Source organism: Diadema antillarum, unplaced genomic scaffold, assembly GCF_040938485.1.
Source record: "Diadema antillarum isolate AM-2024a unplaced genomic scaffold, OU_Dant_1.0 seq00001767_RagTag, whole genome shotgun sequence".
Classification (NCBI taxonomy): Eukaryota; Metazoa; Echinodermata; class Echinoidea; order Diadematoida; family Diadematidae; genus Diadema; species Diadema antillarum.
In genome coordinates, this window is record NW_027272448.1 from 44897 (window position 1) to 69318 (window position 24422).

At 36.6% G+C, this 24422-nt stretch overlaps 1 protein-coding gene across 2 annotated transcripts in view; it reads left to right on the forward strand.

Moving 5' to 3' along the window:
- Positions 1 to 23702, forward strand: part of LOC139712165 (neural cell adhesion molecule 1-like) — a 41502-nt gene extending 17800 nt beyond the window's left edge. Inside the window, exons 11-16 of one of the 2 annotated variants that reach the window (XM_071624005.1) lie at positions 3177 to 3313; positions 4052 to 4259; positions 5616 to 5823; positions 14436 to 14558; positions 15862 to 15917; positions 23067 to 23088. In XM_071624005.1, the coding sequence (XP_071480106.1) occupies positions 3177 to 3313; positions 4052 to 4259; positions 5616 to 5823; positions 14436 to 14558; positions 15862 to 15871 (686 nt within the window). In that variant the 3' untranslated portion in view covers positions 15872 to 15917; positions 23067 to 23088. Of the gene's footprint in view, positions 1 to 3176; positions 3314 to 4051; positions 4260 to 5615; positions 5824 to 14435; positions 14559 to 15861; positions 15918 to 23066 lie in introns of both variants that reach the window. The other variant, XM_071624004.1, reaches the window with a different exon arrangement.
- Positions 23703 to 24422: the final 720 nt, after the last annotated feature.

A 24422-nucleotide genomic window follows, 5' to 3' on the forward strand; every position in this document is an offset into this window, starting at 1 on the left:
CCTTGCATGCATCTTAGATATTGTAACAGTTTGTTAGATACTATCCCAACTGATCAATTGACTCTTTCAAGAATACTGGTGTGACTATTACAGCACGCACTAACACATAATATTCCTGATGTAGTATGCCATGACAGTATTCTTTGAGTGATAATTATCTCCTACAGTTACATTTTTTCTACTTGTGTATCCCTGTAACATGAATACAGTATAGTACTAAACTACTAAAAAAATATATATTTATGCATATAGCTATATCTACCTATGTATATGTTTTCTGTAGTTTACACCTTTGCAAAGAAAATGACAATGCATTGTACACAGGTAAAGGTTTGACTCCTTTTAAAATTTCCTTTGGATTTCAGTTTCTGTCTTTTCAGTATAGAACTAAGTATTCCTAGAGAATATGAATGGAGGCATCTTATACCCCAAAGCGAGAACATGGTATCAACACTTTCTCACATTACGAAACACATTTCTCAAATTGTAACCAACTATCATCTTTGTGAAATTGTCACAACTTGTTCTCTGTTTCGTGTCTTGTGGCATTTTTAGGCACTATGTTGCACCCAATCACTCCTCAAATCCTACATTCTTTTTAAGACCTGAGATACCTGTCACCTGTGTTTTTCAGTAACAGAACAGAATACTGCCCCTAGAATATTACTGCTGCTCTCAAGATATACCCTTTGTGAGAAAGAGAGAAATTTCTTTCTGACATTCATATCATGTTTCTCCAATTATATCAGGACTTCTGTTTATTGTGCTCTCTTATCCTATTACATATAAGAGATATTACAATTTCTCAAAGACTGAATGCAAGGCTAATCCAGCCTCAAGAGCAGAGAGTTACACTCATATTCTGTCCAATGTGTGCACCATGAAATCTGAAAGGGAAATACTGTTCTAATCTATCTATTCACTTTTTATCCAAGCCATTATATTCATGAGCACATTTCAATCATATGAGTATAACTGACTTCTGGGGGGAAACAAATCATAATTCACTGATTAATGTACTCGCGCCTTGTAACAGCAATACAGTTATAATATTTATATAATGCTGAGCAAGAGACTCTCGCAAATTCTTTTACTTTTCTATGCAGTGGTCACTTCAGATTTACATTGTTATGCATATTCTTATGTATACAATATGTCTGCAAATGTTAGTCTCATAATAATACATCCCCTGCATGGAATGCTACTAATACGAGTGTTTTATGCCCAGAATGTTGGATTGGCCAGTCTGTAGTGGATGGTTGTTTATTCTCTATTTATAGTGAAATCTGATAGTTTCTAATGGCCAGGACCAGAGGTAAGATCAGGAAATTTGTGTATCTAGTAAATTGGTAATTTTAGGACTCCTGGGATGACTTTTGACTGCCAGATACTGTAAAACGAGGAATTTTCGTGTGCATTTTAATTTCGCGAATTTCGCGAGCGCCAAAATTCGCGAAATTAAATGCACGCGAAAGCTTTTGTCTACACTACATACATTGAATGCCAGTAGCAATTCGCGAAAATTTCATGCCACAAAAAAGGCTGTCGGCTCCATTTCGCGAAAATTTCATGCCGCGAATATATCATGTTTTACAGTATTATCTGAAATGGGATCTAATGCATTAAAATAAACAATTAAAAGACAGGAACAGCAGCAATTTTCCAGGGTAGACTTCTTCAGGCAGCAGTATTATGTGAAAACATTTGAGTTGTGCAATGTGTAGTTTATGTTTCTTTTTTTTTTGTAATGGGTTATGTAGTGTTATTATTCATTTTTCACTTTCTTCACGTGTACAGTACAAGATTAGAGAATAGAGATGAAAAATGAAGACACTGCTAAATATTTGTATACTAAGTATATTTCAATGAAATATCTGTGTAGGTCATAAAAAGACTGAGTGAAAGATGATTTTGGCTACCTCTGAGCCCATTCATGGCATCATGATTTTGACCAATATACCACACGTCCATACAAAGCCCTTCAATGTTACTGTGTACAAAGGTTTTAGAAGCATATTTGAGCACAGCCTCAAAGTGGTAACCAGTATCCATTTCATTTCATATGTTTAGGTAGGCATTGGTTCAATAGTAACAGAAAGGAGGGGAGTTCAGATTACCACAGATATTGTAATTAAAGGACAAGTTCATCTTCATAAACATAAGGATTGAGAGAATGCAGCAATTAGCAGAACGCATCAGAGAAAGTTTGAGGAAAATTAGACAATCACTGCAAAAGTTATGAATTTTTTAAATTTTTGTGTTGCAACTGCTGGATGAGGAGACTACTACAGCTTGTGATGTCATATGCATACAACAGTATAAAGAAAATGTAAAGAAAACTCAACATATTTTCACTTTTTTCGCATAATAAAAGAGCACTTGACTTGCCTCTTTCTAAAGGCAGAGGGAATAATATTACCCTAACATATGTTATTAACGAGTCAAGGGAATGTGTACTTTTTTCAAAAGATGAAATTTTGTGATATCCTCTTTATATTTTCCTATATTGTTGTCCTCATGTGACATCATACACTGCAGTAGTCTCCTCATCCAGCAGTGACTGCACAAAAACTTCAAAAATTCATAATTTTTAAACGGATTGTCTGATTTTCCTCAAACTTTCAATGATGTGTTATATTTATGTGGTATATATATAATATTGCTACATTCTCTCAATCCTTATGTTTATGAAGGTGACCTTGTCCTTTAAAGCCTATTCTGGATAATCTTCTTGTAATTTAGGTGAGTTTTACAAGTTGTGCAGGAATACAATGTGCAAAGTTTTTGATGGACTTCAACAACAAAATTGTAAGCTTTGAAATTCATTCCATATTTGACAATGCTTTCTGCCGCTGTAGGAAGAATCCAGATTCTGACTTTGATCCCTTTTCTTTGTTCTATCATCAAAGTTGTATTTCAAGGGAAGGTATTCTCTTGAATTCTAATCAGGGCTGGTGTTTACAGTTTTTTCACTGTTATAGAAATATGAAGTTTTTTGAGAGGGCAGTTGAAGACTAAGAAAAAGATTAAAAATATTGACTAACAGTGATGCAGTCGGTTCATTTTTAAGATGTTAATTGCTTGTGGCATTTGTAAATAAATTTCAATTAATTGTATTGTCTTTCTCTACTTTCTTTCATTATCTCCATTTCTCTCCTTGTTGCCATGGTAACCAGCTGTGCCCGGAAAGCCCATCATCACGTCCAATAAGGATTCAGACGCTGCCACCGGTACCAGCTACCGTCTGACTTGGGATGCACCGATTGATGATGGTGGGCGGGACATCACCGATTACCGCATTCGATATGCACAGGTGAGTCCAAAGTTCATAGCATTATTTACCATTTTGTAGATGAAACAAAAAAAACAGCATTAATGCTTTAAAATAGTTCCAAAATGTGAGTTAGGGATAAAAACAACCACTGTAAAAATTTGATCCATATTATCGATGTTGAGTATTTTGAAATACACAAAATGTGAACGATAGTTATACTACAAATGTTTCCAGACTAAACCATCTTTAGTTATGGTTTAATTGGAAATATACTGACCTTTAATATATTTTAGGCTTTATTAAGAAAATTTTATATGGTAGGTAAACAGGACCTTTAACAGTCAAAAATCTCAAATGGCAGTGTTCGGGAAATGGTTTGCTTGCCACTTTATGGTGAATGATTTGCTTTCTTCTGAGGATCTAGTAATGTAGGCATAATACAGTAATGTACTATGTAGCAATGCTTATGATAGTAATGGTAATGTTGATGACATCACATGCTTGACATGATGTAGCCTATGCTGGCAGAAATATAGTTCAGTGCAGAAAGACAGATTTGTGATATGGGCTTGTATGGCCTGGATAGCATGACTATTTCAAAGCATGAAACGAACATTTGAGTCAAGAATTAATTTGTAGATAAATACACAAAAAAGGCAAATTTATACATTAATATGAAAGCATACTGTTCCTGCCCTGTTTACCCTGGGGCTAGTAGTGAGGGAGCAGTGTTGAGTAAATCTAAGGAGTTGTTTATTCTGCCAAATTCCTGAACAGGTGGACAATGGTGACATTCTAGAAGTTGGGCCCCGTTATGAGGAAGAGATCATTCCCCCACAGCTGAGGGAGTTTGTGCTGCAGCCACTGAATGAAAATAAGTTCCATGCATTGGAGCTGAGGGCAATCAACATCGTTGGTTTGAGTGAACCTGCCTCTATCAACTTCAAGACACTTGGGGGCTTCATCGTTGGCCCAACAAATGACCGTAAGCTGCTGTCCAAGATTGTTTTTTAAACATGCAGTATGTCACCGTGGATACTTGTAAGTTAGAGGTGGCAAAACACCTAAAGATATTAAGCTTTCCAAGGATATCACATTTATACCATTTTTATGAAAAACAACAACAATCCACTACTAAAATGTCTGTAAAGTGACTGAATAAGGGCAGTGTTTCAGAAGATTGGCTCTGAGAATGTACTGTACTTATATGTTCAAGATATTTGACCCCTAACATAATCAGTCAATTGAGAACTAAACAATAACATGCTTTATGGAACAGCAACATTTCAAATTTGTTTTATGTATGTAGCCTATGATGTAGAAGATGATGAATTTTGAACAGTAGGTACTGAGAATATTAAAGTTTAAAATTTCTTTTTCTTTTAACCAATCAGCCATACTGCAGTCTTCCCAGCTTTATCATCTACAACTTAGATGTGACATCTTGTGCGTGTGTGTCTTGTCTGCTTGTCTGTTTGTTTGTGCTTATATGGTTTTATCACTAAGAAGGAATGAAGCTCAGAAATAAAGAGTTGTTATGGCTTAGGGGATAAGACCATGGACTGTCAATTATAAGGTCCCTGGTTCAAGTCCCTTTCCTGTAGCAGTTGTGCCTTATGCAAGGCATTTAATCTCATTAGTCGCGGTCAGACTGGCAAAAGATCGCAAAGTTTGAGATTGCGAAGTTTGGGCCATTGGTAAGCGCGCAAGAAAGAGTGCGCTGTTCCGATGGCTAGTGATTGTGACGTAACAAAGCACATCTGAACATGATAATGGCCTCGCTCTTCGGAGGCACCGCCAGCAAACAGATCAAGAAGTTTCGTGGGAAGTTTCGCGGAAAGTTTGCGGTTACACTGGCAAAACTTCGAGATCTTAAACTTCGCGATCTTAAACTTCTCGATTTTTTGCCAGTCTGACCGCGCCTATTGTCTGGTCATCCAAGAGAAGACTTGCAGCCCTCAGTCCACGGTTGATATCTAGTGCTTCCCTAGAGTCTCATTGAATATATTAATTAAGAAACAAATTAATGGAACCAAATCAGATAATCACTATTGATTCTTGTTTATATTTCAAATGATGTGATGAGACACAGAAAAGTGGGCAAAGAAACATTCTTCAACGACATCCACATGTTAGCACTTCTTATTCCGCTGTGGTCTTCAGACTTCATTTATAATGATGCAAATCATACATCGGTCTGCCAAGAGATATCCAATGGCATGACAAGCAAAGAATGAAAAGATTGCGTGTTGTTAGAGACAAAAAATTGTAAGCTAGCATCCATAATTCACCAAATAGTCACATGATGATAAGAGGCACTCTGATTGTTTGTTTTCTGCAGCACGACCAGAGCAGAGGATTGGCACACTGGGAACAGTGGAGCTCGTCGCCATCGTGGTAGCATGTTTCATCGTCCTCCTCATCCTCATTGATGTCTGCTGCTTCTGTATGAACGACTGCGGCGTGCTGATGTATTTCTGCGTCAACTGCTGTGGCAAGACCGACCCGTCATCGAAGGAGGAGATAGAGATGGGAGATGAGGAATATGGGTAAGCATGATGGTTGATCCGGACAGGAGACAGGAGTTTACTGTTAAAGAGAGATAGACAGACAGACACAGATAGAGAGATAGATAGAAAGATAGATATAAACAGAGATAGATAGAAATTGACAGATAGAGATGGAGAGAAGGATAGAAATATAAACATAAAGCGAAATAGATATAGAGGAAAAGAAAGAGATAGAGAGATAGACATAAACAGAGATAGATAGAAATTGAGAGATAGAGATGGAGAGAAGGATAGAAAGATAAACGTAAACCGAAATAGATGTAGAGGAAAAGAAAGAGATAGAGAGATAGATAGAATGATAGACATAAACAGAGATAGATAGAAATTGAGAGATAGAGATGGAGAGAAGGATAGATAGACAGGCACTGATAGAGAGATAGATAAAAAGATAGATATAAACAGAGATAGATAGAAATTGAGAGATAGAGATGGAGAGAAGGATAGATAGATAAACATAAAGCGAAATAGATATAGAGGAAAAGAAAGAGATAGAGAGATAGATAGAATGATAGACATAAACAGAGATAGATAGAAATTGAGAGATAGAGAGATAGATAGAATGATAGACATAAACAGAGATAGATAGAAATTGAGAGATAGAGATGGAGAGAAGGATAGATAGACAGGCACTGATAGAGAGATAGATAAAAAGATAGATATAAACAGAGATAGATAGAAATTGAGAGATAGAGATGGAGAGAAGGATAGATAGATAAACATAAAGCGAAATAGATATAGAGGAAAAGAAAGAGATAGAGAGATAGATAGAATGATAGACATAAACAGAGATAGATAGAAATTGAGAGATAGAGAGATAGATAGAATGATAGACATAAACAGAGATAGATAGAAATTGAGAGATAGAGATGGAGAGAAGGATAGATAGACAGGCACTGATAGAGAGATAGATAAAAAGATAGATATAAACAGAGATAGATAGAAATTGAGAGATAGAGATGGAGAGAAGGATAGATAGATAAACATAAAGCGAAATAGATATAGAGGAAAAGAAAGAGATAGAGAGATAGATAGAATGATAGACATAAACAGAGATAGATAGAAATTGAGAGATAGAGAGATAGATAGAATGATAGACATAAACAGAGATAGATAGAAATTGAGAGATAGAGATGGAGAGAAGGATAGATAGACAGGCACTGATAGAGAGATAGATAAAAAGATAGATATAAACAGAGATAGATAGAAATTGAGAGATAGAGATGGAGAGAAGGATAGAAATATAAACATAAAGCGAAATAGATATAGAGGAAAAGAAAGAGATAGAGAGATAGATAGAATGATAGACATAAACAGAGATAGATAGAAATTGAGAGATAGAGATGGAGAGAAGGATAGAAATATAAACATAAAGCGAAATAGATGTAGAGGAAAAGAAAGAGATAGAGAGATAGATAGAATGATAGACATAAACAGAGATAGATAGAAATTGAGAGATAGAGATGGAGAGAAGGATAGATAGACAGGCACTGATAGAGAGATAGATAAAAAGATAGATATAAACAGAGATAGATAGAAATTGAGAGATAGAGATGGAGAGAAAGATAGATAGATAAACATAAAGCGAAATAGATATAGAGGAAAAGGAAGAGATAGATAGAATGATAGATATTAACAGAGATAGATAGAAATTGAGAGATAGAGATGGAGAGAAGGATAGATAGATAGAAAGGCACTGATAGAGAGACTTAGAAAGATAGACAGAAACTGAGATAGATATAGAAGGAAAAATATAGATGGAGAGAAGGATAGAAAGATGGAAACAGATAGATATAGAGGGAAAGATAGAGATTGAGAACAGGAGAAAGGAGGTGTGAAAAAAAGCAGAGATAAGAAAACAGTGATAACAGTGATATTCAATATAGAAACACAGGTGATGAGTAGAGACTGATAGATCGAAGTGAAAAAACCAACAGATCATGAATGTTTATGTGTAGATGTCTTTCAGAAAGAAGAGACTGAGGACCTGGTAAGAGAGAATGATATCAGCTGATGTGTAGATGTGAGAGTCTACTGATTGTGAGCAAGATGGACGTTGAGTAGGAACAGCAAAATAATATCATGTCATCCCATTCCCCATCAGTTTCCATTTCTAGTAGAATACAGGAGTTTGGAGGTCACCCGTGCTAGAAGGACATCATCACAACACACTTTTTAACATGTAGGATAGTCAATAAATCAGCTTTCTAGGAATATTGTATCTCGATTGGCAGATTTCCCCCATTAGTCATACTCCTTCAGCCATCTTGTTCACATCTCATGTCCATGTCCAAATTTGTCTCTGTTTTCTGTATCCATGAATAATGATTTTCATAATAAGTTTTCACAGAAATGCCGTTTTGTAACCATATTCTTCCACATTGTAGAAAGGCAAGAATGATTTATGTCTCTTGTAGATCTGGAAAGAAGAAAATTAAGCTTCTTTTATATGCAGCAGCTGGGTTTACTTTTGAAAGCTTCATTTCATTGTAAAACATGTCTGGAACAATTTTGTGATTACTGTCTGAATATATGATTCTGCATTGAACAGACAATATGGAAGTCTGTATGATTTCTGGCCTATAGGTAAAAAACAAGAGCCAGCGTAGTGCCTCAAACAGGTATATGATATGCTAAAAATTTAACACACAAAGACACAAGACATCTCCTTCAAAGAATCCTTTGCAAGGTTTTTAGACTACACTTTCCTCTTAAGGTGAATGAATAGTAATGTAGGATTATAAAAGACATGTTATGTAGAGATTACCAGATAATCATTATTCCATATTATTGCCCATACAGCTCTAAACAGACAAAAGATCTTTCCTCAAAATTTATTTGTGGTGGTTGTGCGAAGTATTTATTTTTCTGTTGATATAAGGATTATTGCAAGTTATAGTTGTAATAATGATAATGATAATAGATGATAATAATACTAATGATAATGATAGTGTATACTTCTATAGCGCGACAATCCATGGAAAGATGGTCATGGCGCTTTTAGGCTTTAAGGTTAAAAAAGGAAGAAGAGGAAAAAGAAGTGGAAGAAGAAGAAGAAAGAAGTATGAAGTTGTGCCATCAATTGAACCATGTTCTGATTTTAATTACACCTCTCGCATCTATTTTTGTTTCCGCTGCTATGCTCCATGTGACTTGGAAAAATGATGAAATGGGATGATCTGCCTCACAAAAAATAAATTAAAGTGGTAGGGTGGGAAAGGGGACCACAGACGCAAGTGTCAATGTTGTAGCTGTGGATGAAGATGTTGCCGTGGAAATAGAAGACGTCCATATTTCCTCAGTAAACGAAGGGTCCGTTGCACATGAATGTCATCTCCCCCCCCCCCCCCCCAATCTGAGTGAAGTGTGTAGGTTTTAATCTGTGATCTCCCATGTCCTAATTTGCAGAGCATTGTTGGGTTTTATTGTCAAAACAACAACAACAACAATCATAGAGACATTGAAAAGTTCCAAGAAACCTAAATTTTTCTAACTACAACTCCGGCCGCTTAGATTACATATCAAGTTTTAGTCTGAGTACCATCTTTTTTCATTATGTCGAGACAATTTTGTCATTTTCTTAGTGGCTATTCACTTGGATTTTCCATATATTCCTTTCTAACAAACAATTCCTGGTAAACAACATGTTGACAAACAACATATTGACAAATTTACATGTAAGAAAGGAAACAAATTGATCATAATATTGTAAAGACTCCAGTTTAAAACACTGATGAAGCTGAGAGTGCTTGCATCTATTACAATTAAGGGCAGATACTGCCCTACTCCCTTTTAATAGGATGTCCCCCCCCCCCTTCTTGGTTAGATACTGCCCTACACCCTTTTAATAGGATGTCCCCCCCCCCCCCCCTTCTTGGTTAGATACTGGCCTACATCCTTTTAATAGACTCACCCCCTCTTCTTGGGAAGATCTCTTTCCTTGATGTCCTTGTGGTGTAGTGTTGTGATTTTGTATGGACAATAAAGTTCACCTTCATAGACATGTGGGTTGAGTGAATGCAGCAATATTAGTAGAACACATCAATGAGAGTTTGGGGAAAATCGGACAATCCGTTCAAAAGTTATGAATTTTTGAAGTTTCTGCTCAGTCACGGCTGGATGAAAAGACTTCTTAAGCTTGTGATGTCACATGTGTACAGCGATATAAAGAAAGAATAAAGAAAATTCAACATATTTCCATTTTTCTCGCACAGCAAAAGAACACTTGACTTCCCTCTTTCAGAAGGCAGGGGGAATGATATTACCTTTAACATACTTCTGTAACAAGTCGAAGAAATGTGCACTTTATTTAAAAAGTAAAGTTTTGTGAAATTCTCTTTTTATTTTCCTTATATCGTTGTACGCATGTGACATCATACACTGTAGTAGTCTTCTCATCCAGCAGTGACAGAGCAGATATTTAGAAATTTCATAACTTTTGAATGGATTGTCCAATTTTCCTCAAACTTTCACTGATGTGTTTTTCTTATATTGCTGCATTCTCTCAATCCTTGTGTATATGAAGGTTGACTTGTCCTTTAACCTTTTGAACTTGTCAAGAGTGTTAGTCATAATCTCCATATCCTACATACCTGAAGGATGGATTTTCAGTGAAGTTGTGTCCATAAAACTAGCTGGTATTCCCTGATGTTGATGTGATGATTGATAATATCTGGATGGTATTTCTTGTCCATGATACTATGTCCCTTCAGACATAGACAACAGTTTTAGCGATGTTAGTTTGTTGTACAGAGATCTTTTCTCACCATCTGTCCCTCCTTTTGCTTGACTTTGATCAGTCAAGAAGTATGTAGAGATGGTTTGCCTAAAATACTTACTCAAAAGTTAGGGTAGTTCAGTTTCTGTTCTACAATACAGTTAATTTTACTGACACCAGACTTTTTTTTAAAGTATGGCTGTTTTTGTGCATGAGTGAATTTGTGTCAGAATTTGTTGCAATAGTTATATCAGTAAGTATGGTGAAAAGAAAGAAAAAAAGCAGCCATGACACTCATTAAAAAAAAAACAAAAAAACTTTTGCCTGTGAGTTTGCATGAAAACATCAACATTCTAGGGAAGTGTTGGCAAAGTTGAGTCACAAAAATGGTGTTCATTTTGTCTTGTGGCTCTTAAAGCAGATCCAGCTTTGTGCTTTGGACTTGGATATGTCTAATAAAATCTTTTTTAATCATGGAGCTTTATGGGCAAATCAAAAATAAATGTGTTAGTCTTCTGTGCTTGGCAAACAACAGCACTGTTTAATCACCCTTACAGTGATTTTTTAGCTCACCTGAGCCAAAGGCTCAAGTGAGCTATTGCGATCGCCCTTCGTCCGGCGTCCGTCGTGCGTCGTCCGTCGTCCGTCGTGCGTCGTGCGTCGTGCGTAAACTTTTTACATTTTCATCTTCTTCTTGAAAACCCCAAGACCGATTTTCATCAAACTTGGCAGGTAGCATCCCTAGGGGGTTAGGAACTCAATTTGTTAAAATGGGCACCATGCCCCACCCAGGGGGCCCCCAGGGGGGCCCAAACCCCCCAAAATTAAGGAATCTGTAAAAATCTTCTTCTCTAGAACCAGAAGTGATAGAGCTAACTTAATACTATGAGTTAGTACATTGATGACTGTAGTTTCAAGTTTGTTCATGGCAGAATCAGGGGTGCCCCCCTTGGGACCCAGGGGAGGGGAGTGGGGAAGGGTTCTAATGGGGCCTAAATTGTACATTTTCATCTTCTTCTTGAGAACCCCATGACCCATTTTCACCAAACTTGGCAGGTAGCATCCCTAGGGGGTTAGGAACTCAATTTGTTAAAATGGGCACCATGCCCCACCCAGGGGGCCCAAACCCCCCAAAATTAAGGAATCCGCAAAAATCTTCTTCTCTAGAACCAGAAGTGATAGAGCTAAGTTAATACTATGAGTTAGTACATTGATGACTGTAGTTTCAAGTTTGTTCATGGCAGAATCAGGGGTGCCCCCCTTGGGACCCAGGGGAGGGGGTGAGGAGGGGTCCTAATGGCGCCTAAATTGTACATTTTTATCTTCTTCTTGAGAACCCCATGACCCATTTTCACCAAACTTGGCAGGTAGCATCCCTAGGGGGTTAGGAACTCAATTTGTTAAAATGGGCACCATGCCCCACCCAGGGGGCCCCCAGGGGTCCCAAACCCCCCCAAATGAAGGAATCTTTATAAATCTTTTCTAGAATCAGAAGTTATAGAGCTGAAATAATACTATGAGTGAGTACATTAATGACTGTAGTTTCAAGTTTGTTCATAGGAGATCCAGGGGTGCCCCTCTTGGGTAGGGGGGGGGGGGGTGGTTGGAAGGATCCAAATGGGGGCCTGAAATGTACATTTTCATCTTCTTCCTGAAAACCTCATGATGGATATTTGTCAAACTTGGCAGGTAGCATCCCTAGGGGGTCAGGATCTCAATTTATCAAAATGGGCACCATGCCCCACCCAGAGGGCCCCAGGGGGCCCCAATCCCCCCAAATTAAGGAATCTTAAAAAAATTGGGCCCTTATTGTACATTTTCATCTTCTACTTGAGAATGCCTGGTCAAATTTTGGTAGAGCTGTGAATAATTTAAATTAGTGACTGCGTGAAAGGTGAACTTGCGATACTCAGGTGAACGCTAGACCCGCGGGTCTCTTGTCTATAAATACAGGTATACAGGTATTTTGGAAATAATGAATGTATCACTTTGAATGGAACATATCCACAAACTTCTGACTCATGTCAATGGAAATTTACTTCATATATGTATCAAGTATCCATTACAATCTATTTTTATTCAAATACTGTTTGGGAGATAAAAACAAGATTCTTTTTAAGTCAGAGAAGATTCTTCGTAAGTCAGGGCATTCCACCTAAAAGATTCATATGATAAGTCTGACACTTGTGTTAAATCACATGACAGTACTGTGAGGGGAAAAGATCAGGTGATCGGACATAACTTGCTTCAATCCACGCACTTGACAACAGTTTGGATGAGCTGGGAGAAACGTCGGACTGATGGAGTTGTGACAGGGTCTACCTCTGTAACCCTTTTCCTTCCGATTCACCTGTCTTGTTATCCCCATGGATCCTCTCCTTCCAGACCAGGACCACACCCATACCAAAAAACATTTCTCCTGTTGAACATTCTATTCAAACCCTTCAGTACAGTATACACTTTTATCTGGCGTGTTTTCCTTTCCTCTGTGTTACCACAAACTCATTAGAGTGTTCCAATAGCAGCCATCTTTGTCATAAGTTGTGAATTGTAGTGTGTGTGTTGTAAAAAAAAAATGACAAAAAAATGTAGAGTTAGAGAGTGGTAGTAACCACCTGTGTAGTTGTTTTGTGTTGAGAGGTTTTGTGTCTCTGTGAGTATTTTGTATGATTGTGTCATTCTGTGTAGTGTAGAAAAGAAAGTATCTGTCACCTCCCAATGAGATCCATATCAGTATTCAGATGATGATGGTAGCAGTTGTTTTGCAAACAAATCAAGGAAATCCCATCTGTGGTATGAATGTCAAGGGTCAAAATAATTTGAGGATGGGGATTCACTGTTTAGTGTTTTTAGTCCCTTGCCATAAAGTCTATTTTAAATGGGATCCATGTTTTCAATTTATCATATCATGCCTTCTCTCCCAGCCCCTGGTCTATGGGATAGTAACCTGGAAAGGTGAAAATATGAAGAAAAGAATTAATAAATAAAAATAAAGGGATAGTTCATTAGAAAAAAAAAAAATGAATTGATGAAAAAAACTTTAGTCTGAACAAGTGACCTTTCAAAAAAAAAAAAAAGTTTACATATTTCATTTTGCATTGCCTTCTAAAATTAATTTGTGTCTCACTGCAAGATGTGATTGTGGCTCATTTTTTTTTTTTTCATCAAGATCATACACTTTCTTAATAATGTTGTAGAATGAGATTTTTGATAAAAAGATATCTTTTCATATGATTAGAACACCTCCCATGGACCAGTGAACATGACTCTTTCATTGTAATTTCCCCTTTTATATCCCCCTCAAAAAGTAGACCAAAAAAAAAAATCATAAAATGAGTGTCTGCGATCATTTTTCAGCCATTTGCCCCTGTTTACTCAAATGAATGTTTCCCTCTGTGCCTAAATGCATGTTAAAATATCAATTTTCTTTTTCAATTTTCTAGAAAAGCTTTCACATTTTGATAGTTCTCTCTTGAAATTATTGATTCACTTGCTTGCTTCCTTGTGCCTGAATGTACAATGAATTGATTTGATGTTTTATGCATACAAAGTCCAAATAATTATTTATTCATTTCATGAGAATTCTAGAATTGTGAAGTATCTGTCAATGCCTCGCTACATATTTCCAACAAACATATGTTTCTTAGACCTGCTGCTCTCTTAAAAAAACAAAATGCCCTTACATGCAATCATTAGAGAATTTAGAGCAGAATTATCATCTGTTATCAACATAATGTCATGTTCGTTGTTGCTTGTCTGTGTAATAACAATGCATTCCATTCCACTCCAATCTTTCTTTCCCTGAAAAAACAAAACAAAACAAAACAAAACAAAACACCAAACCAAATAATCTGAACACTTTGCAAACTGATAACAGAAAGAGTAAAGCGCCCCCACGAGGTGATGCAGGGACATACCAACCCATCGAAAACGGAAAGCCTGAGGAAGTGGTGACGGAAAAGCCAGCGGCTGAGGCAGAGCCCCTTGTGAACAAAGATGGGTCAGTAAAGGAATGAAGTGGACTAACCCCGTCAATCTAACATTTCAGAGACATCTTAGAAGAGTGAAAATGCTCTCTTGAAATGTGGATATTGATTTCTGTATTACTTCATTTTGTTAATTCTTTGGATGTAGTCTGGGAGAAGTAAAATCGCTGCAGTCTTGAATTTGAAGTTTAACATTTTCATCATATTAATGTGATAGTGGGAAACGTTTTTTTTTTTTTCTTTTTTTGTTGATCTCAATGATTGGATCTCGCAAAAAAAAAAAATGTTATGTGCAATTTGGAATTTTATCAGATTCTTCCTCATAGAAACAGTTGGAAATTCACCTAGTAGAGGATTTCTGCTGTATTGACAAGTTAAAATTATTTCTTGACATGCATTTATTAATTTTTTAAAAGACATTATGACATGATAAGACTTAAGTAAGGCCTTAATCCAATCTTGGTTTATTTCAAATTTTGTAGTAAGCATTTAGAAGAAAAGACAATTAGTTTTAAAGGGTCTGTAAAGACTATTAAAAGTAAATTTGTTTTTAAGGCTTCTGAACATCACATCTAGACAGGAGAATGGTCCAAAGCTAGCCTAATTGAGCTATCACATATATTTTTTGGCCTCATGGCTGATTAAACCGAGCAACTTTTTATGTGTTTTGGAATTCAAGGTCACCAGTGTTAAGGCTTAATGATGGGATACTTCAGAATCACTGCACCAGATACTTGAGAGACATGAACCCAATGATAATAAAGAAATTATATCAAATTTGAGGGGAAAATGGTGAATATTGAAATTGAACACTTGTAGATAGGTAAGATTTTGTAGAGATTTAACAGTTAGACTCATGTTGAATGAATGAGGCACTGGTTAAGAATTCAGACCTGTTCAGCAAGTGTGTTTAACATGTCAGAAACTTATCAGAAATGTGGCAGGTTTGAATTCCTGTCATCTTCAATCCTTTTTCTGATTAAACAGGCATGTCTCATGAATATTCATTTTTAATACCTTTGACAAACAGATCTAGTGAGATTTAACTTGTTAGCAATGGGTTGAAATGTGTCTGCTGTAAGAGAATGTTATTGTATTTTAATCCAAATTTGCTATCATCAAAATTCTAAGTGATGAACTTCCCGAACATATCATGAAGATTTTAGAAGAGAAAACATTTTGTGTAACATGAATTATGTTACTATCCAGATGAAATGCCTTACTGTATACACCTCCTGACCGATACATGATGTGAATACAATTTTATTTTTGTGTCTGTTGTTTGACGCTCAGTTCTTTTTCCCCTCATGTTCATAGAGCTGTGTAAGAAATCACACAAGGGCTTTGCGCAAATATCTAAGCTAGAAAAAAAGGTATTACTCTTATCTTTGTTTCCCTATTGCTTGTAGAAATGAGATTCATACCACGGTCTGAAGGTACCCCACCCTACTCCCCTTTTTCCCTCTATCCCTCCCAATCCCTTTTCCCAAAACTGAGGCAAGTTCCAATCAGTGTATCTACACAGCTTTTTGTTTCGCAGACCATATTAGCGACAAGCACCTTGCCAGTTAACCACATCGTTTGTATCAACCTTAGAATCAGATGTGAATTTAGACTTTTTTTTTGCACCTGCTCAGATGTAGATGCCATTACTAATATGGTCACATCAAGAGAACATGACCTCACCAAAAATGATAAAAGAAATCACATAATGTGTACATCAGTATAACTAATATTCAATGCTTTGAGGGCCAGAATTCACACAGTTTGCAGAAGGAATCATATATAGTCTGCTAATAGATTAGTATATCAAGGTGCTCAACAGGGTATACTGTGCAGAACTTGTCACAGGACAATTATATCTACGCACGGGATGGCTTGCATTTTTGTTTGCCGTGTTCTCTTGCCTTTCTCTCAATCTCTTGGTTCCCACATGGTTTTTGTCTTGGCATCCCTCCTGTCTTTGCCTGACCAGCCTGCCTGCTGCAAGACATGACATCAAATCCTGTAAAAACAGCAGCATAAAATCAAGTTTAGTCCACTGGAACTCAAAGCAACCATTGTTTGTGTTTGAAAGAGTCTGATAAACTTTCAAGAGAAGGGAAAACATTTGGTCATTATTAAGCAAACACTCAAACATGTTAAGTCTCAGAAAGCAATCTGTTTGATAGAGACAGACATATTTTTCTGCCTTGTCATTCCTGTAACTTTACAAAGTTCCATGTTCTTCTAATCTTGTGAAAGAAGGTTAGCATACACTCACAAAAAGATATCAGAACTGATATATATTTAGTACTGTATTATTCAAGTGTACAATACCCATATCTAGGCTCATTGAGCATTCAATTTGTTTTTCCTCAGATTTTGCTGCTTTTTGCTAGTCCACATCAGAGAAGAAACTCAAAATTTGTTGCAACACTGGAGTCCATTCATCATGACATGAATGGTGATCGAAGTATTAAAACTCACCGTATGTCCTTAAATTATCATTTTGATGCAGTATTCTTTATCTTCAAAAGGAGGTATTCTTTATCTTCAAAAGGAGGTATTCTTTGCCACATCTTAAACAAAATTAAACCAAAATTCCTCCTCATACCAATCCACTACATAGGTGTAAAATATGTATGGTATGAATTGCTCTGCAGGTGGTATGTCTAAAGTATTTTGACATGGAAACAAAACTGATTTTACTGGATTGTGTGTTAATGTCTGTCGTAGTAGCAGGTTGGTGATACAGGGCTTGCCTCACATAGCCTTGTGACAGCTTGTGTGTGTGTTTTCTACTTTGGTGTGCTAGAGAACTATAGAGGGTGATCTACATGTTTGGGTCTCCAGCCAGCTTTTTTTTTTTGTCTTTCAATAAACTGGAATCAGATATTTCCGCCAATTCACTCCAACTATGTATGTTCAAGAAAAGCTCATTTTAGAAACCAAATGCTGCAGTGGCGGATCCACAAAAATGGGGGTGTGAGTACGTCCCCCTTTTAATTCAGTAAAAGCACCTCCCCTTTATTGAATTCCTGGATCTGCCTCTTTGCTGTAGTGTTCTTTGAACATTTTCTCTTAATAAAATATTAAGAAAAAGACTAAGAACTTGGCTCATCACTGAAATATTTTTTTAAGAGTTAGAATCATTTTTTATCCCCTCAACTTCATTTGTCAGTATCACTGCACAATACGTTATCAGCAGCATTACCATCACGTGTTAAAGTCATCTTAAATCAGTTAAACTTAGCCAAGATTCCTAGAAAGACATATTTGGCTTTTTATCTCTGAATTTGAGTAAGTGCAAATAATCCTGAGCTTCCCCAAAGAGGACAAAGTTGCCAGTGTTAATTTACATTCTTGCTGCATTGGATAATGTGGTAGAAATAAAAAGTCTTTTAAGGCCTTGTGTTGACTCTTGCTTGATTACCCACTGTGAGTTCTCTGGTCCATCTCTTCTTGTCACTGGGATTGTATGGAACACATTTTAATCACTTTTTTATTGCCCTCATATATTCTTCTGCATTTTCATTTATTTGTGCTGTGTTTTATTCCATTTCATTTTTCACGCTTCAATCTGCACCTCATTTCATTGCCTGCCTGTACCCACCTCTTTATCACCCCAACACGGAATGGTGGCTCCCAGAACCTCCCTGCCTGTCAGTGGCACCCTGGACTCTCCCACTGTTGAAAAAGGGAAGAAACATGAAGGAGATGAGAGCATAGCTAATGATAATGTTCCCATGGAAACAGAGAATGTACCACATTGTAATGGTGCTGAAGGCGTGAAAGTTTCATTTGGGAAATATTTCTGAATGGCTTGTCAGTCTCCTTCAGTACTTAATCTCTTTCCTTTATTTGTTTAAATATCATTTTCGTTACAATGATTAAGTAGATAGGATAGATGTCTGTCTGTTGCTTTGTGTTGTATATGTTTGTTACTCATCAAAGTGTAGCTGAAATGGAAATGACATGATTTAAATGGAACATGATATGAAAAGGACTTTATTCATTTTTTTCTTTTGTGAGCTGCAGTTAACATGATTCTTTCATCATGTCCTGCAAATATGAAAAGAATCAATTTAAGTTTTTTTTTTTCTCTTTTTTTTTTTGGTTCTCTTAAAGCTGAGTTAGATGTATTGCATAAACCTCTGAAGCTGTAAATGTTGTAGACTTACTAGATCTGCTAGTGTATTATATGTTATTTAGCAGTGTGGGATATAAGTTAACTGTAACTTTGTAAGATATATTATGTTTACTTTTTGAACAGTGCTATAACATAACACACCCAACAAATTTCCTGGATCATTTTTAAATCTGTCTCTGAGGTTCTTTTGTTTTGTTCAGGTTGTGACTTGTAGGCTAAAGTGCTCTCTTAAAAGATCAACCAGGTTACAAAGTGGGCCCCCTTTCAAAGGGAAAATGCCAGGGTGTAATAAATGTTGCTGCTGTAAGACTCTCAGCAAGATGATGTCTGTACATCACCTCTGCAGAAGATGAATAAAGTGTAATAACAAGTTCAATATTTGCTTAATGTCAATGCTATTTCAGTTAAAAGTCAAGTGTAAGTTTAGTGGACAAGTAGATGTCCCCACCACCACATTATTTTTTAATTGTTATGAACAAAAATGGCATTACTATCAGCTTTCACAATGAGATATTTTCCAGGAATTTTCTGTAATTTGTAAATCACTTTTACCAAGTCCCTCCTCACCTCTCCCAAGAGACCACTGCCTGGTGTTTTGCCTCATCAGTTCACCTCACCAGTAAGTCCCTTACCAGTAAGTCCCTTGACTCCGCAACGTTGTGAATTGGTGACAAAGGATGTTTAGTGATGTACCAATATTTGTTGCATGCTGAACTAGACCCAACTTATTTTTATAGTAATAATGGAGAACACTGAGGGAAAGAAGTGGGCAGCTGGTCTGCCAAAATTCAAGTCCCTTGTGTCAAGTAACCCAATTTTCAGTGATGACCAAAGGAGTGTAAAATATATGACTACCTCAGTGATAATTGTGCTTCCTGTATGTACCTTAAATACATTTATTTTTCTTGTAATATAATTCCTTGTAAACCCCTTTGATGTGTTCTTTGTGTACAAAGACCAGGTTGAGGTGGGAGGCTATATAATGGGAAGGTTACCCTGATTGAATAAGCCAGTTGGGGGTTCCAGTTTGAGCATGAGCAGAAAAAGGTCATTTGTACCGAGAGACAGGTTGGTTTTTAATTTCACTTAGATAAGCATCTGTAATGCTATGATTATTCATTGAATCCTTATAAATGGTGCTTGCCAGTACATCCACCTGACAGTAAGCCTGGTATTTGGCAATGTTAACAGAAAAAGTTTGTTAATGTATTCAAACAGCACAATGAAATAGATGCTTTCCAAATTGTTGATTGACTAACCATTCTGGTCACTTCATTTACACAGGTTCATTCTTTGTTAGAATACAAGTTCCATAAATTGCTATGTTGGGCAAGCTGCTACATTATGTCACTTTGAATTGAGTGAAGTGCCTAACCAACTGAGAAAAATGAAAGGTCATTTGTACCCATGTGCACATGAGCTATCTCCGAACTGGCTTATTGATCTTCATTTGCCGCCCCACCATGCAGGGTACAGTACAAGCCTGCTAGAACAGATCTTGGTGATCTGTAAGACTACTTTGTGAGAATATTTCTACCAAGTGTCCATAGTATTGTGCATTATTGAGTCATGCATACTTCTGGTCAATTTGCATGGATGGCAGTGTGTCAATAATAGGTAGGCCTAACAATGTTTCTTGACACCAGGAAAATGTGCGCAATTATATGGAATATATGCTCAATTCTTGAAGAAGTAAAAACATGATGCAGAGGTCTTCTTTATCAATTGATGTTATTTATGAGATGTTAAAAAAAATATTCAAGTAATGCAGATAAAGACTGTACTATAGTTACCTATTCCATAAATTTCTTTCAGATTCACATTTTAAACCTCTGCATCATTATGTGCGTCATTCTACTACATATCTGACTCTTTTTTATGTGTTAACCCTAATCAGGCTGGGGGGGGGAATCCGCCCCCCCTCAACGTTTCGCGCAATATCTTTGCAACGCGATGAGCTCCCGCTGCGATGTTTCATGACTTTTTTCTTTCAAGTATCGCGCAACTTTTGAGACCAAAATCGTTGCGCCCGGGCGTACCGTTTTGACGCGACGCCTGTTCGAAAAAAATTTGTCAACCCCCAAATTGCTCCAAAACGTGATTTTGTGTGCAAATCCAATGCAAATTGTGTTTTTTTCGATTAATTCACATAAAAATTCGTATCTTGACTTTGAATGGCCGAAATTAATTTATTTTAGCATAATGATGCTTCGAAAAATGTCTGTGACAAATTTTGGCCAAAAAACAAACAAAAATAAAAGGTCGAAAAACAAAGAAATACATAAGAAATTCAAAAATCAATAAAATACATAAGAAATTAATTTCGATACAGATTTTTTTTTTTATCCTATGTCTCAGGAGAATGATACAAGAAACATTTTTAAAAAGAAATTAGCTTAATTGGAGCATTAATAAGTGATTCAGAGCCCAAAACTGATTCTATGCATAAATTACAATAATTCATTAATATAAAACATAAGAACAATTTTTCGGAGAAAGCAACCATACTTTTTGATAGAATACGTCGCGGGCGTCGCGTGTGCCAATTTTCGGCGCAATCGCGTGTTCAATAGGCGAGATCTGAAGGGGGGGCGGAATCCGTCCCCCCCCCCCCCCCCCCCCCCCCCCCCCCCCCCCCCCCCAGATATAGCATAGCCAAAAAAGCCCAGCCTGATTAGGGTTAAGTCCTTCTGTCTGGGCAACTTACAGCTGGATTTGTGGTGACAGAGAATTTCTTAATCCATGTTGCTTTTTTACAAGGGATTTTCAATTAAGAAGTAAATGAGGGAGAAAAAATCCCCCAGTCTTTTGAGCCACCAAAATAGCCTAGTGTTTTTAGGGTTAAGTCTAAAAATGAACTATTATAGTTTTTGCTCACTTGAGCCATTCAACCTGTAGAGTCCACATATATATTAGTACCCGTTATTGTATTTGCTTGTTTGATAGTTTGATTTTACGCATTATCACAACTGTTCAGTGTCGATTTATGATATTACCATTGTATTTGTTGCACCCTTTTACTAACTTCATTGAATTTATGTTACCCTCATATATGGTCCATTCTCATTTGTGTTTTCTCAGACTATTCTAACATTACAGGCATGGCAAGATGGAATGACATCATATGGCATTTTTGTATATCATTAATACTAACTGGAATGTACAGTGGTGAAGTTTTGTGTATTGACTAATCTCTAACCAGATTATATTTTCATTTTGTCTTTCAGTGTGAATTTCCTGATCATTCTTTCCTTTTCTTTTGCAGAAGGTCATTAGTAAACATTCTCAAATCCCATCACTTACTTGGTTTCGCCAACTAGCAATGCCTCACTTTGAGTGTGGAGGTCCTCTGACAAGTCTATGTAACCATGGAGCTAGTTTGTTTGTCTCAAACTATGTATATATTTTTGTCATGATGTGTGGTAAACAAATATTGTGAAATGGATTATGGTACTTTTGAAATTTGACATCTGGATGAACCCTGCATCGTGAATTAACAGCATGACCCAACAATCTTGTTTATACCATGCTTATACTGCAATTTATATTGTGGAAGGTGGTGGTCTAATCCTGCTGAAATACATATTGATTACTTTGTAATTGCATTATATATTTTTCATGAATGCAGGATATAATTATATTTTGTATATATAAATTACATTGTATATGTGTATATTCTGTTTGTTTAACTTGACAATCTTTTGATAAGGGATTTTAAAAAAAATGATTTCATAATGAATTCATTCACAAGGAGGTGGAACTTGTAATGACATGAATTCAGTGGTCCCAATTATCCATTTTTGTCTTTAGCTGGTTTTTAATGCATTTATGAGATACCAGATCTTACAATGTAAAATCGGCAGTCCTGATGACCGCATTATTTAGGAAGGTTTCCCTGGAATTTCAGTGTGTCTTGTCTGTGTCTAACACATGGCCATAGCGAAACAATTTTTAGTGTTGAAAGAATTAGGTACTGTACGAGCTGAAATGTTCACGTACAGATATTTTCGCGAATTGCTACTTAGAGGACATTATCGCGTGTTGTTATTTTCGTGGTTCAAAGTCGATACGCGAAATTCACGAAAATAAAACCACCGCGAAAATTTCAGCTCGTACAGTAGATCATTACTGAATGGATTTGATATTGATTTGGCTAAAAGAAAATTTGATCCTTTTCCAAAAATGAGAAACCAGATGGTGCTACATGTAGGAAATTGCATTATTAGTATGCTGACAAAAACAGTTTTAAGAAATGGTTAGCAAGCAGATCTGTTGAGGAATAAGGTAATATGGGGTGAATGAAAACAATAGTGAGTATTTGTCTGTACTAAGCAGAGAAAATGAAATGAAAGTTTTGACTCTGATCTCTTTCTCTCTTTCTCCCTTCCAGTAAGAAATATGAAGACGAGGAGGAAGATGAATTTTCGGATTTTGATTATACGATAAAGAAAGACCAGCATCTGAGTGACCCATACGACACCCAGCCTCGGTCCGGGAGTGACCCATACGACATCCCATATCGCTATGGATATCCCCCAGCCAATGACTCAAACTGCTGAGTGATGATTGCATAAAGCCACATCTAGGATATTGGTTTCCCTTTAAGAGATTTTCTGCCATCACTTGAATCTTGAGATGGTCTTTGTCAGCGAGGTTCTCTTTGTTGGTATCAAGAAGTTAATTTACCCACCAGTGTAGATCTCCTCCCCCAATCCTTGGCCAATCCCATATCTTCAGACTTGTGTTATAGCATTACATTGACAGGTCAATATATTTGTCTTAATGACATGAGAAAGTTACATTTTGGTGAACAAAGTTTTTTTTTTCCCCTTGATATGTCATTGAATGTGTTCTGGTCTGTCAAAGATAGTGTAATGTATGTACATGTATGAGGAATAACCAGGTAAGATGATGTAGGTAGTGAATATAAGAATATATTTGAGATTTTCTGTCAGTACTTTATCATAGTGGCCAATATTCAAATTCCTGTCCTCCTTTGTCCGTATTAAAGTGAGTATTTTTCCACCCAATATAGAAATCTTTGGGCCTTAGCATGGTGTATGATTACCAATATAGAAAAAAAAAAGGCTTTGTAGTATTTACGCAATATGAGAAGTACATATTGGTCTGTATAAACTCTGGATGCAGGAAGCTGAGTCTATTAATCTCATGTCGACCTTATTTTCCTGTGTTTCTAGACTGTGCCTTTGGACTCTTTTTACTCAAAATGTGTACATAAATACATGCTGCTCCTGCTTTCATGGATGTGACAGCCGTGATACATCACCGATGATTATGTAATAATTAGAACTGTTTAGATCGACCAATAGCATGGCACATGTATGCAATATGGGGAAGTGCTAGAAAGCATTCAACATGTCTGTTGCAATCTCGCTCTATACTTGTCTTCTCATATTTGATGTAGGAATATTAACAAAAACAAAAACAAAAATCAAGCAGGCAAATCTTGAGATGGTGATGGTCTTTGCAAATATATGCAAAAGCCTGACAGGGGAATTCCCATCCCTGTGTGATTCCTCGTAATATTTTTTTCCAAGCAACAGAGTGCAGATTTTATACATCATCGTTTTGATATAATATATTTATCTTGATGGAATCTAGAGTGGCGCCAAAGATGCAAGCACGAATGACACATGCCAATGGTCACATCGAATCAAGCAATGGATTCTTTATGCATTGGTGAATGAAATCTTTCCAATTTTTGCAGTGCTAACATTGCAAAGCA